A 12,838-nucleotide genomic window follows, 5' to 3' on the forward strand; every position below is an offset into this window, starting at 1 on the left:
TGAGGTCCCTGTAATCTCCAATGTAACATATGCCATGCATCGCTTAACCTGACACAGCTGAGCATTCGTCACCATTCGGAGATTTCATACCGTTGCTACCTCACCTCACTCGGGCTGTCACTCTGTATGAGGTGCCTCTAATAGAAGCTTCTCCTCATATCCGTCCAATGACGTCTTCCCCCCCGAACCAATCAATCAATCAAGCTTTACCGTGACAACAACCGGGTTCCTTTGTTGGCTCCGAGGAGGCTCGAGCCTTGAGGGTCAATCCGCCCGCGACCAGGAATAATAAACCGCTAACAAGCAAGCTTTTGAGTTCGACGTCGCCAAGGTAACTTCAAATGATTAACACTGCTCAGAAGCCTTGCCATTCAATAATCACAGGCACGTGAAACTGAACAATTCTTGTTGTTTTATCGCTATAGCAGCAAGGCATTATTTATACTTACCTTGCCTTGAACGTGTTTGATGCAGCCATGAGGCACACCCAACGATCCAGCACAGATTGAGATATAGCGGCAGCCGCTGACGTATCATTCTGCATTTAAAAATCCCTATTTCGACACTGAAGCGCTCATCAGATAATTATTATCACCAAAAGGCCAATAGGCTATACTACAGAGCAGATTCGATTGATCAGCAAACAACGTTGAAATATTGTGCTTGTGAACAGTTCATCAGGTACAAAGTATGAGCCATGTGTGACGTTTCAGGTCATGAAATAATCAAGGGCTCCTTGCATCAAATATCATTGAGTTCTAACCGTAGCATATATATGTATTCGTTCTATACACATTAACATAAATAGGATGGCATGAAACTGTAAAGGCTATTGACCTCTACATTAAGAAGGTATAATTAAAGGAATCTTGACCTTGGGGACAAGAGAAGAAAGAGGAGCGATCAAAGAAAGTCTAAGGAGTGAATCTCTCGCTACAGCGCAAGCAACTGAAAGAGCACAATACCGGCCGCTGCGGTCAAGCCAACAACGAGAGAAGAGGCTCCGGCAGTAGCGGGAGTGATCGGGGCCGGAGCATAGGTTGGGGCCGACACCGGTACCGATGTGTAGCCACCGGTCGGTGCGGCAGCGCCGGAGGACTGCTGATGCGTGGGCTTAGCCTGTTCAAAAACTCCGGGCTTAGCGGCTGTCTTGAGCGTAACAGGAGGAACGAAAACACTGGTGTAGACTGTTCCGTTGTAGTGAGCCTCCTTAGTGGCAATCTCGGGCATCTCAGGCACAGGCTTGTAGATCTTGATGGGCTGAGTCTGCTGCGCAGGCACAGTAACTGTGGTCCATGAAGCAATCTCCGTGGTGACGGCGCCGACGACACAGTTGGGAGTACCAGGAGCACAGTGGCTGATGGTGTTGACCTGGCTTCTGTAGAGAGTTTTGATCTCATGGTTGTAAGGGACATCAGTGGGAGCAGGCTTGCTCTTCTCTGTCACAGGGCAGACCGTAGTGTAGACAGGGATGGTCTCAGTGGTAACAGATCCATAGGGGCAGTCAACGACTTCAGGAGGACACTTGGTGACGGTGTGGATACTTGTGGTGTAGACAGTCTTGGTCTCGTACTGAGAGGGCACAGCGTAGTTGGTAGGCTTGGCCTTACCAGTAACGGGGCAGACTGTGGTGTACAGAGGGATGGTCTCGGTGACCACATAACCATCCACCGCAGTGTGGACTCGGGTTGTGCAGACAGTGCTGGTGGTCATGCTGACAGCATAAGCGTTGTCAGGGTACTTGGTGTAAACAGGCGATCCCTTGGTAACAGTTGCAGTGCCAGAGGGGATAAGGGTCGTGGGGTTGCCATACTTCTGAGTATAAGAGGGAGCATCGTAGGTGGTGTTCCAGCCCTTGAAGGTGCTGAAAGTAGTCTCGGCAGTGGCAGACTCAGTTTCCTGGGCAGAATCCGTTGTCTTGGCAGTTCCGGTGATTTTGTTACTCTCGAGAGTGGCATCAGTGGTCGAGGTAGCGGCATCGTCAGTGGTGGCAGAAGAGTCACTAGTAGCTGTGACATCGGCTGTGGCAGATGAAGTACCGGTACTCAAGACACTGCCAGTTGCGGAGGTCTCAGTAGCGTCAGCTGAAGAATCAGTGGCTGTTGCAGATGTTTCAGAAGCGGTAGTGTCAGTGACAGAACCAGAAACATTTGTGGCAGAGCTATCGGTTGTCTCGGTTGCTGAAGAAGCATCAGATGTAACAGAGGTAGCCTGTGTTGATGTGACATCAGTAGCTGCGGAGGTAGCAGAGCTGGCTGTAGAATCCTCAGTGGAAGAAACACCAGAGGCTGTGGTAGTATCAGCAGTTGTCGACCCACTAGTTGTGGCAGTTTCCGTGGAAGAAACGCCAGTTGAAGAAGCATCAGAAGTGGTTGTTACACCAGTTGTAGTAGAGACATCGGCAGTAGTTGTGTCAGCTGCTGTAGTAGATTCGGCAGTAGAAGTAGCCTCAGAGGTAGTTGTCAAGGCAGTGGTGGTTGTAACAGGAACAGGGTCACAACCATACTTCAGGGCATCCATGACATGCTCATTATAGTTCTTGCCGTCAATATTGTTTCCAGCACCACGAGTCAGGTCCCAGAGAGAGATACCAGCAAAGTGAGTCTTGTCCTTGAGAGCACAGACGAGATCCTTCATGGCTTCCGGCTCAAGATAACCTCCGCCTGGAGCAGCAGCCTCGCTAGCAGGAAGACCAACATAGAGCTTGGCGTTCTGACTACATTCACTGTCTTCAACAATGCCCTCCCAGTCATCGTAATTGAATCTATCCCATGAAACGGAGGGGTCGGGGATAGCATCACAGCCAGGGTTGTTGTAGAACTGGATGAAGAGGGCGTCGAACTTGGCCTGGTTGATCATGTCTTTCATGTAGAAGTATTGGTCGCTGGTAGGGCACTGGGGTGCGCCGGTAATTATAACATCGCTGTTCAATCGGCGAAGCTCGTTGATCATAGCGATATAAGGGCCGTTGGCTGATGGTTGTTAGCTGGTGCTCAGGTCTTGAAGATGTAGGTCATCACGTACGGAGGTCATGCTCGATGTCAAAGTCGAAACCATCGACAGCAGGACGGGTTGTACCATCGTCACTGTCGAAAGGACGAGGACCATCCCAGCTTTGATCATAAGGACCGAATGCCTTGTACAGAAAGTCGGCAAAATCAACGCCCTTGTCATCAGTGGTCACCTTGTAGTTGCTTCCAGCTTCGTTGTAGACTCCACCGATGCTCAGAAGAACCTTGACTCCGCGCTCCTGGCAGTATGGAATGCCCTCCTTGATAGTGTGGCATTCACTGAGGAGTGATGAGGCAACTCCGTGTTTGTTACTGAAGACACCAGCCGCACAGTGTCCGGCAAAGTTGGTACCAGGATAGCCTGACTCTGTATGTTCGGGAGCCTGGTTCACAAAAGACAGAGTAACGTACTCTGGGGCGGAGTCACAGTAGGACTTGAGTGAATCGGATCCAAGTTGGCCCTACAGAAGTTGGTCAGTTGGTTATTTCCAAGACTGTAAGTTAAACAAACCCAATATCCATTGAGTCCCAGGGAGAGACCAGAACCACCCGGAAGAGAGATAGAAGACATTGCCACTAGAGGGGTGACTGAAAGGCTGTAAAAGACTGCAAGGTGGCCGAGGCCGTTAAAGAATGTGTGATGATACGATTATCAAAGAAAGGACGCAAACCAAAGTTTGCAATGAGGCCTGGGACCGAGCCGTCTCGAATTTACTGCCAACAGAGCTGATGGGAAAGACAGAGAGGAACATCGGGGAAGAGAGGGAAAGCCATTTATTATGAAGGGAACTACCACTCGGAAATTTCTGCCCTAGACGCATCTCATCACGGCCAAAGCCATCTCAGCTGTTGGTTTCCAGCCATTTGAACCGGTGTTTGCCTATCTAGGACATAGTAAGAAGTCTTCTCGCTAGAGGAGGACCATTTAGACGTAAACCCCTGGGGTTGTCGATGGGGTACGGCGAAATCGGCGGCATCGTGCAAAGTAATCTCCGCCTTGGAACAGCAGAAGAAGAAGCCTCTTCTGTAAACTCTTGCAGTTCAGACACCTGAAGGAGGCTATTGATTTCAGGAACAGGCTAAGCGTTGGTCGAGAGTGGACTTGGGCGGCTGAGGGACTATCGAAAATGGGCGTCTGAGCCGCGTAGCCGATGTGCCAAGGTGAGAATGGGGACGGTGATAAGGTAGATTCAGCCGCTAAGCTGCGTTTATGGTGTCATTATACCACACTATGGTTGATATGGGAAACGGTTCAGAGGGGAATTATGGAAATTGGATCTTGGCAGGCCAATGATTCCCATCTAAGGCTGAGAGATGGAGATGGTTGATGTCTGTTTGGAGACGGCGCCAACATCAAGGTGTCTGGTCACTACGGCGAAGGTGTAAGTCTTAGGGGTAGTATGGGTGGGGATAGGGAATTGACTCGGTTCGATTATCTCCGAGTATGCATGTTTAGAGTGTCGTTGGTCCGATTACGCAGTTGATAATTCGGTCGAGGGGCTTAGCCCAGTGTCCATGGAAGTGAGTTCGCAGGGATAGGCTCTGGTGACAAGAAGGTTTTCACATGTATCACTTTGTCTCTGTCTCTAGGTGAAGAAACTCAAGTCATTACAACTGACTTTTACTGCAAAATATTTCAGTGTGATGAAAGAGACTGAGAGGGGCTGTCACTCGATGTTGGTATCTACCCCTGTTGCACGTGGAGTCGAAGACTAAGCGACAGAGCTAGTGGTTTCTGCATCTAAATCGACCAATAGCGTGTTGTGTTACGCTGTAGGGCTAAACTTTTAGCGCAGCTACCCACCTCGTCACCGCTCCTGATTTCCACTTCGAGCAAACCCCTGATGCGTCCGGAGGTTTTGGCCAGTAGTTTAATCACAGAAGTGACGGCTTGTGCCCTAGAGACTTGGCGGTGGTAGAGCGTGAACCCCTGATGATGAGAAGGGTTCAGGCTTGACATCTACCTACCACGTTGGGAGATTGCCGATCCGGGGCCAGTCCCTGCCTTTGATCGACATTTTTCGCTTTCTTCCGAGTGGCATTGATCTGTTAATGACATCAAATGCTGTCACTATACATCATCAGATTCATGGCCAGATAAAAACCGTTGTTGAAGAGAGTGGCTGGCTTAATGGCTGTGAAAAGGAGTCGAATAATACTCCGAAGCGTCGTCAGCTTAGCCTTGAGTGTGGCTTTCTTTCCTCTTTCTTTTTTATGAGCCTAGAACTCATAGTCTCATCTTTCAACCACACGCTAACCATCTTGTCAGCTAGTCCAATACTTTTCCAATATTCCAGGCTTTTCAGCTTGGCCGGTTTTTAGAAAAAGCACGTTCGTGGTGTTTATTGGTATTGCTTATAATTGATGCAATGCCCCCTGAGAGATGGTTATTTACCAAAGCTCACCAATTGCCAGTATGGTTTTGCTCCCATTCTCATTACACAACTTTCTCACTGGGCCATCTCTCACCAAATCACCGCGTGTTGCTTGGCAGTCGATATAAAATCTCCACCTGCAAAGGCCGTCCCTTGCACCGTCTGGAGGCCTACTTTTACCAATCACCATTCGATACCAGGATTTCTTTCTTTCTGACCTCAGCGTGCTACACATCGTGACTCTCGACTCTCTGCCAGAACGTATCTTCAATTCACCCCATTACTACCTTTTGGCTATGTTCTTTTGATTGTCGAGTCATCTGTTAGTCGGCGATCCTCTTTCGAAATGTCCGAGGATGGTCCATAAATGCTTGGGCCAACAAATGTCACTCTTGGTGCTTTGTTGGACACATGGATTAACCTACCACTCAACAGGGCATAAGACGGATTTGATCCGCTCCCCACTGCTTTATCACGAGGTGGATAAGGATGATTTTAGTAGGTAGTTCGCCAACAGCGAAAATCCTTTCCAAAACTTACAATCCACTTGTTGGAGACTTTGTAAGGACAACTTCAAAATGGAACGGGTTCTTTTTAACATGGTAAGAAATAAATTTTACTGATTCACGCTAAATACATCTAGAGACTTCTATTGGTCGTAATGCTACCATTTTCCTGTCCAAATAGCTTCCCGGGCTCGGGCAGAGTTGTCAGCCTGTGCTTAAGCAGTATCAAGAACGACAACCTCGGCCTCGGCCTCACCAATGCTCTCAACGGCGAGCTTGTCACCGGCATTGACACCATCAATGAAGGCACCATCACCCTCGTGAATCTCGGAATCCTCCCGGCCATCCAGGCGGATCTTGGCCTTTCCTCCCTTGGTCATGGGCACATGCACATAGACCTTTCTCTTCGTTTGCTCAGTAGCGCCTCCACCGACGGTCCACTCAAACTTCTTGCTTGGCTCGATGATACCGGCGGCCATGACAAAGTCGGCGTGGATGGGGATGGTGCCGGGGATGACAGGCTCAGCGTCCTTCTCCTGTTGGACTGTAGCTTCCTCGCCTCCTTTGAGAGGGCTCAGGATCTTGACAAAGTCTTGTCTCTTGGACTCATCGCTGAAGTGACGGGTGTGGTATCGGGGGGTAAGACCACGCTTCCAGGGGATGGCCCAGATCTGAAGAAAGTGGACTGTGTCTGACTTGTGTTCGTTGAATTCCGAGTGGGCAATGCCAGTTCCACCAGTGGTGAACTGGACATCTCCACGATGCATGCGGTAGAACTTGTCAGACTGTCCTCCCTCCTTGCCCTTGGTGAGCATTGAGTCTCGGTGTGTGAGCTCTCCTGAAAGGATGTAGCTAAAGATCTCAAAGTCCCGGTGAGGGTGAGTAGGGAAACCCGAGTTGGCCTTTACTCGGTCCTCATTGAGGACGCGAAGAGAACCAAAGTGACTGAACCTCGGATCATACCAGTCGGCGAAAGAAAAACTATGGTAAGTGTTCAACCAGCCATGATCACTATGACCTCTGCTGCTGGAGCGATGAGGAGTGATCTTTGCGTGACGGAGAGACTTGGACATGTTCTTTGCGGCGTTCATTTGACTCTGAGTAGTTGAGGTAATTGTTGTAGTTTTGTTTGTGAAAATGTTTGTTGTAAGTTGTTGAATGTGAGTGAAGTAGTTGCTTGGATAGATGATGATGAGGATGGAAATTGTAGCGACGAAAATCGCAATCAAGGGACTGACGCGAAACATATATAGACGAAATCACCGAATTCACGAGAATGTGCCTGCATGAAAATAGATTCGATTGATGATGATTGAAAAACGCTGACAAGATATAGCTAAGTATGCTTTGCTGTGTAATTGACTTTGTAATGATTGCTCAGCGATTTGGTTCGCTGCTACGCAATAATGTGGGGTAAATAGAAAGCTTTTGGTGATTATCTCAGGCTTACACAGACACTACTAATCTCACGTGACGTGACGTCTATCGTTTTCGCCAATCGAGGTGAGCTTTGGGCACACGCTACCACCAAGTCACCCTCCAATGACGAAGCTGGCATTTGATGGAAGCTCAATTGGAGGGGGCAGTGGAGTACGATTCGACTAAGTTCTCGAATGAAAACCAATTCAGCCTCGAACTATGAATACGATATGCGAGCTTTTTCTTATTAGACAGAACAAAAGACTGGACGACACTCGACTGAGAGCTGATTGGTCCAAGCCCTTGGTTGCTGATTCTCCCTTTCCATAGCCAACCACCACTTGTTCGTTTTACGAGATACAACATCCATCCCTTCGGCATCATAACAAGCAATCTTTTTTGTAGTTGCCAATTGGCGATCGTTCCAAGAATCTGGATACGGGTTCTTTCAGCTCCCTACCACGTTCGGTAAGGGTATCCGATTTTCTGCTCCATGAGGGGTGCCTCTCCCTTGTTGGCTTGGTCACCATGACGCAGAGTACAAACAAATCTAAGGCCTGTTAGGCAGACTGATTGCCTTCCTTTTTGTTGTTTGCAGTTATATAGGTTGCCCTTAAGGCAATCTATAGAACTGTCTAGTATTCTAGCCTGCCTATATAAGGCCTGGCTTCTTCTCTGTATGTAGATGAATCAAGATGCATCTTACATCTCTTCTAGGCTCAGCCCTTCCAATACCAGCCTCTTAGAGGGCAAGACGGACATGTCAAGGATTGAAAGAATGAATGATCCCAGTCTGTCCATTAATCTTGGCTGTCAATGTTGCATGTGCCTTGCATGAGGAGGCAGGAAATGCGGCTCGTGCCCTTGGAATGGGTTAGGTGGATTGATGATGGTGGAGTATGAGCTTCAGCTGTGTAAGCCAAGAGCTCAGCTTGCTTTAGTGTCATTGAAGCGTTTGACATCAGTGATATTTATGTCCAATCACTTTGAGTTATCCTATTCATGTAGTCAAGGTCTCTAACTATTTCCTTCATCTCAAGCTACCTAGCATAACCAACATTGAGCATTGTTTATGTTACACGCATCTCGAAGCTCTGATTATAGGATCTCACCACCACAACCAAGAAGAGATAGAGTTACACGAGACCAAAATCAGGAACACAATACGCCTGAAACGATTGATCTGATTTTAAGGATAAAGAGGCAGGTAATCTAAATTCTAGTAGAAGCTGGGTTAGATGTCAAGCTGGTTGTTCCAGATAACTTTTGAGGTGGTTGGTCATGTCTCAGACCCCTGTCCATCGTGATAGGCGGCACAAATATCATGTCACCATAGCTGATCGATTTTTTCAGACAATTAAATGTGGATGTTCGATAGTCCAAGTCAATTGAAACACATTGAGAATAGCTCGTGTTCATGACCGTTGACAACATTCATTTGTGGACTTCACATGCAACCCATTTAACTCAATTGAGGATGGACCATCTCACACCGTCATAGCAAGTTCCCGACGGGCCGTGTGAACTATACCTCTATAGGCTTAGTTACACCTTGTGCTGGCCTTGTTCAGTGTGTTGTCCAACGAAAAGCGCTGTGACAACACAGCAGTTCAGCTGCATTATCGCCTGAGGTGAGAACACGGGTGCCAATTCTTGTGTGCCCAACATAATCGTGTCTCTCTCTTGAGTACAAAAGCACAGGTAATTCTCAAATCAAGTCTTTTTCAAACCTTTTCCAAGTCTGTGTATCCGACTTTCTTCCTTTTCTTTTGGTAAGTCTCAACCCTCGATCCCTGTCTCAGACACCCAATCCTTCTTTGGTGGGGCAAAAGAGGCTGGGAATGGCATCGTCTACCTAGGTAGTATTACCAGCCTCTCCAAGGAACCCAACCTCGCGCAAAGAATCCTCATAGTCCAACCATATCTCATTCTTCTCTCTTAGCTTGCAGTATGCACTTGCTGTCCTTCTTCTCGCATCTTGTTTTGTGATATCAATTGGTCAAAACGAGCTTGTGTGTTGTATGTGAGTGTGGAGTGGGAAGAAGTCGGTCTGCATTCCAAGTTTTACACCCTCTCTCAGTCTGTTGCTCTTGATCTCGCCCAGAAAAAGAACCAGAACAAGAATGAACTTCCAAAACTTCAACTTCGACTTTGTGGAAGTACCTCGTACGTGACACTATCACACCCTCTTTTGTTTGTCTGGTCTCATTTCGAAACCAAGACTATACACATACACATACACATACACATACACACATTACATTGCACTACACTACTATACACCTACACTCACTACACTTACATACATACATCTACACCAACACCACCCACACACGTACGCACGCACGCACGCACGCACACTTGGCACTTAACTGGCTTCGTCTGTCGGTGTCGCTGACGGGTCTACCATTACAGGTCAAGGTCCTCCAAAGAGGCAGACTCCTGGTCAACAGTCAATTGACGACGACGATCAATCATCTCAACCAATTCTTCACCCATATTATGATCTTAGACAGCGTGTAGGACGAAACTCTACCAATCCGTCAGCATCACCGCCTGGTGCTCTATTCTTTGCTCCATCACCTCCTTCTCTGCCACCATCAAAGGTCACAGCCTCGACAGCTGAGATCTACGGCCCCGAACGATTATTCGGTTCTGATCTTCCTGGAGGGTTTGCGGCACCTACACCACCAACGCAGACGCATCACACTGCACCGCCTGTCGCTCCTCCAGCTGCTCCAACTGCACCTACAGCTCCTACACCTGGGTCTGTTCGATTCGACGAGGCTCAATTAGCCATGTTCGCCGCCGAGAACGCAGCTCGCATGGCGAGTATCAAGGACGAGTTGACAATAGCCGCTGGCAAGGTCACTCCCGGCGTTGACGATACACCATATATTCAATACGCTCTCGAGGCTCTCACGAGAAATCACGGCGGTCCTTCTGCTGCGCATTTCCCTTCCGGATCTTCGAATGACTATGAGGAGGACTACCCACAACCAAGACGGTACGCCGATGAGGAGATGGCGAGGGGATACCCTCAATTGACACAACCGGAGCCCGCTTACGTTGAAGATCGTTTACCAGAACCGATCGAGACGCAAGCTCCTCGCTACGAGATGCCCGATACCTCCGCGCACCCTGCGTCAAATGCTCGGCATCACAACGAGCCCGTTGCTCATCACAATGCACCAGCCGTTCCTCAGTCACCAACTCCTTCAGATCACTCTGAGCCTGACCAGTTCGCTCAGAGGGAGAAGGCTCGCCCTCGATCCATCCCCATTGACCGAGCGCATCCTCCTCTCGTCTTCAAGCCTGCCATTCTTCGACCAGTCTTTATGTGCATCTTTGCCTTGTTGTGTTTACTCATGATAGCCGCCCTCATCTTCTGCGCTGTCTACTCACAAAAAGATGGTGGTTTCACTCCATATCCTGGAAGTATCTACAGCGGTCAATACTTTTTGTTCAGAATCTTGCCTCAAATATTCGCAGGAATCATCTTAATCTACGCCCAATCTATCGTCACTGCTTCAATGCGAACTATACCATTCACCGCCATGGCTGATGCTGAGCCCCGAGAACGATATCTCGCACTCTTCCGACGATTGCGTCCTCTAACATTTCTCATTCCATCGTTCACAGGACCCTGGCAATTCCAGTTCTTCAGCGTGTGCACATGGCTCGCTAATTTCACGATCCCTCTAATGAGCACAGCCTTCTCATGCATCTTCAAGGACCAGGGTTGGGTATGGGCTGCAGTTCAGGGTATTGCTTGGACACTTGTCGCGCTCTACATCTTGATGCTGGCAGCCACCATCGCTTTGACGATGTTCTGGCGCAATCGGTGGACGGGGCTCTTGTGGGATATTCGATCTGTGGGACATCTTCTCCCCCTGTTAAGTCAAAGCAACACTGCCAGTAGCTACAACAGCCCGGAGGTTATCCAGCGCAGCTCTGTATTGCAGGACCAACTTCGACAGCGTGTTCTTGACCGACTCGGATACTGGCAGATGGATGGCCAGCAAGGTGGCGTGTGGTACGGCATCGGATCTGTTGGTGACGGTGGTCACACTGATTACAGAACCTACGACCTCGTCCTCAAGAAGCCCGAAATCTCGCCTGCGTCTTCTCTCGATGACCTTGAGGCTGAGGTTCGCCACTATAGGTACACGCCTATCGCCTTGCGCACTTCCGTAATTCTGGGCTCAGTCATCTTCATGACCCTCCTTATCCTCGCAATTGTTCTCGTCTCCTTCTTGCCCCAGACTCGACTGGACCAGGGATACTTCCCTCAAGTCCCTGCCCGACCTGGGGCCGGAGCTTTCTCTGCGGCCAACTTCCTCTACGCTTTCATCCCCTCTCTACTGGGCATGATCATGTTCTTGCTCTTCCAAAGCCTCGACGACGCTCTCCGCATCCACCAGCCCTGGGCAGACATGTCCAAGTCTTCTGGTGAGATTGCGTCCAAGTCCATCCTCGCCGATTACGCTGCTTGCTACCCCTTCCAGTGTACATGGAAAGCTCTCCGTAACGGCCACTGGCGTGTTGCTGTGACCTCTTTCATGGCCACAATCTTCATCTTCATCCCCATCCTCGCAGGTGGCCTCTTCATGGCCCTGACCAACTTCCGTGGTCAGGTCAAGATGTTCCCCAACATGCCCGTCTTCGGCGTTCTCCTCGCCTTTCTCTTCCTCTACCTCGGCTGCCTCTCTCTGATGCTGCCCGGCCGTCAGGCCCTCCGCATCCCTCATCCTGCCGACACTCTCGCCGAGATCATTTCTCTCAGCGCAGCTCGGGAGACCGTTTCAGACCCTGCTTTCTTGGCCGTTAGGGACACTGCAGACCTCAAGTCTCGCCTGGGTCTTGATCGCTCTGATCCTCGTGAGCAGTCAATGTGGTACTTTGGCGTTTCCCGGGACGAGCGCTACGAGAGCGTCCGCCCTATGAAACGATTTACCGAAAAAAGAATGAGATCTCATAGATCTACTTGATAATGATGCTCATAAGCACGAATTGATGCTGTAATGTTTAAAGGGGGGGTTAATGAGACGGAATGGCATCTCATGATAAGAACCCAGTCATGATTTGATTGTGTTGCGATACTTGGCTTATTGGACGCGTATGGTTTTGATTGTTTTGGTGTACTCGAAGCGTTTGTTGATTTTTACTCGCATGTTATGGCTGCATTGTGTGGGCGTTTTAGAAAAGGGCAAATACTTGGTTGATGTTCACACGTTCACACATTAAAGGATGGCTTGTTTATGTACGTTGAAGAGAAGGATATCTTGGGACGAATGGAATGGAAGTATTGGAATGTATCATGTTGCTGGGGAGTCTTGAGGAATTTATCACAGTTTGGAGAAAAAGTAATGTCTCAGTTGCTTTTAGACTGCTTCTGTTGCGTGTATGGCTGGGGAACTTTAGAGCGGATGAATACGAAAGAAGAGGAGACCATATCTGGGTCTTCAGACTCCATTATTGTCAATTTTCAGCTGTTATAAGTATCAAGACATGGTCCCAATGCGTA

The 12,838-nt window shown here is 48.9% G+C and overlaps 3 protein-coding genes across 10 annotated transcripts; 1 reads left to right on the forward strand and 2 right to left on the reverse strand.

Moving 5' to 3' along the window:
• Positions 1-407: 407 nt before the first annotated feature.
• FOXG_03402 (uncharacterized protein) lies at positions 408-4,404 on the reverse strand. The gene is made up of 3 exons (XM_018381102.1): positions 3,523-4,404; positions 3,025-3,472; positions 408-2,972 (listed from the first exon to the last, which is right to left on the reverse strand). Exons 1-3 carry the CDS (start codon positions 3,580-3,582, stop codon positions 934-936), a joined length of 2,547 nt encoding a protein of 848 aa, XP_018237519.1. The 5' UTR covers positions 3,583-4,404; the 3' UTR covers positions 408-933.
• A 1,566-nt stretch (positions 4,405-5,970) lies between these two features.
• Positions 5,971-7,288, reverse strand: FOXG_03403 (pirin (iron-binding nuclear protein)). The gene has a single exon (XM_018381103.1). It carries the CDS (start codon positions 7,137-7,139, stop codon positions 6,108-6,110), a length of 1,032 nt encoding a protein of 343 aa, XP_018237520.1. The 5' UTR covers positions 7,140-7,288; the 3' UTR covers positions 5,971-6,107.
• A 1,664-nt stretch (positions 7,289-8,952) lies between these two features.
• On the forward strand, positions 8,953-12,817 carry FOXG_03404 (uncharacterized protein). 8 transcript variants are annotated; one of them, XM_018381110.1, is made up of 4 exons: positions 8,986-9,083; positions 9,254-9,477; positions 9,727-10,318; positions 10,399-12,817. In XM_018381110.1, the coding sequence occupies exons 3-4, from the start codon at positions 10,285-10,287 to the stop codon at positions 12,300-12,302; spliced, it is 1,938 nt and encodes a 645-aa protein (XP_018237527.1). In that variant the 5' UTR covers positions 8,986-9,083; positions 9,254-9,477; positions 9,727-10,284; the 3' UTR covers positions 12,303-12,817. The 8 variants fall into 8 exon arrangements, with proteins under 8 accessions (XP_018237526.1, XP_018237522.1, XP_018237521.1 ...); XM_018381109.1 differs by having other exon boundaries at positions 8,953-9,477; XM_018381105.1 differs by having other exon boundaries at positions 8,953-9,083; positions 9,727-12,817.
• The last annotated feature ends 21 nt before the right edge of the window (positions 12,818-12,838 follow it).

This window comes from Fusarium oxysporum, chromosome 8 (genome assembly GCF_000149955.1).
Source record: "Fusarium oxysporum f. sp. lycopersici 4287 chromosome 8, whole genome shotgun sequence".
NCBI classification, from domain to species: Eukaryota; Fungi; Ascomycota; class Sordariomycetes; order Hypocreales; family Nectriaceae; genus Fusarium; species Fusarium oxysporum.

Bases quoted from the DNA above. Each gene is read 5' to 3' on its own strand.
- FOXG_03402 (XM_018381102.1), bottom strand. From the start codon at position 3,582: ATGTCTTCTATCTCTCTTCCGGGTGGTTCTGGTCTCTCCCTGGGACTC. The intron at 3,473-3,522 runs GTTTGTTTAACT...CAACTTCTGTAG, and splicing joins TGGGACTCAATGGATATTGG to GGCCAACTTGGATCCGATTC. The intron at 2,973-3,024 runs GTACGTGATGAC...AACAACCATCAG, and splicing joins TGACATCGAGCATGACCTCC to CCAACGGCCCTTATATCGCT.
- FOXG_03403 (XM_018381103.1), bottom strand. From the start codon at position 7,139: ATGTTTCGCGTCAGTCCCTTGATTGCGATTTTCGTCGCTACAATTTCC.
- FOXG_03404 (XM_018381104.1), top strand. From the start codon at position 9,435: ATGAACTTCCAAAACTTCAACTTCGACTTTGTGGAAGTACCTC. The intron at 9,478-9,726 runs GTACGTGACACT...CTACCATTACAG, and splicing joins CGACTTTGTGGAAGTACCTC to GTCAAGGTCCTCCAAAGAGG.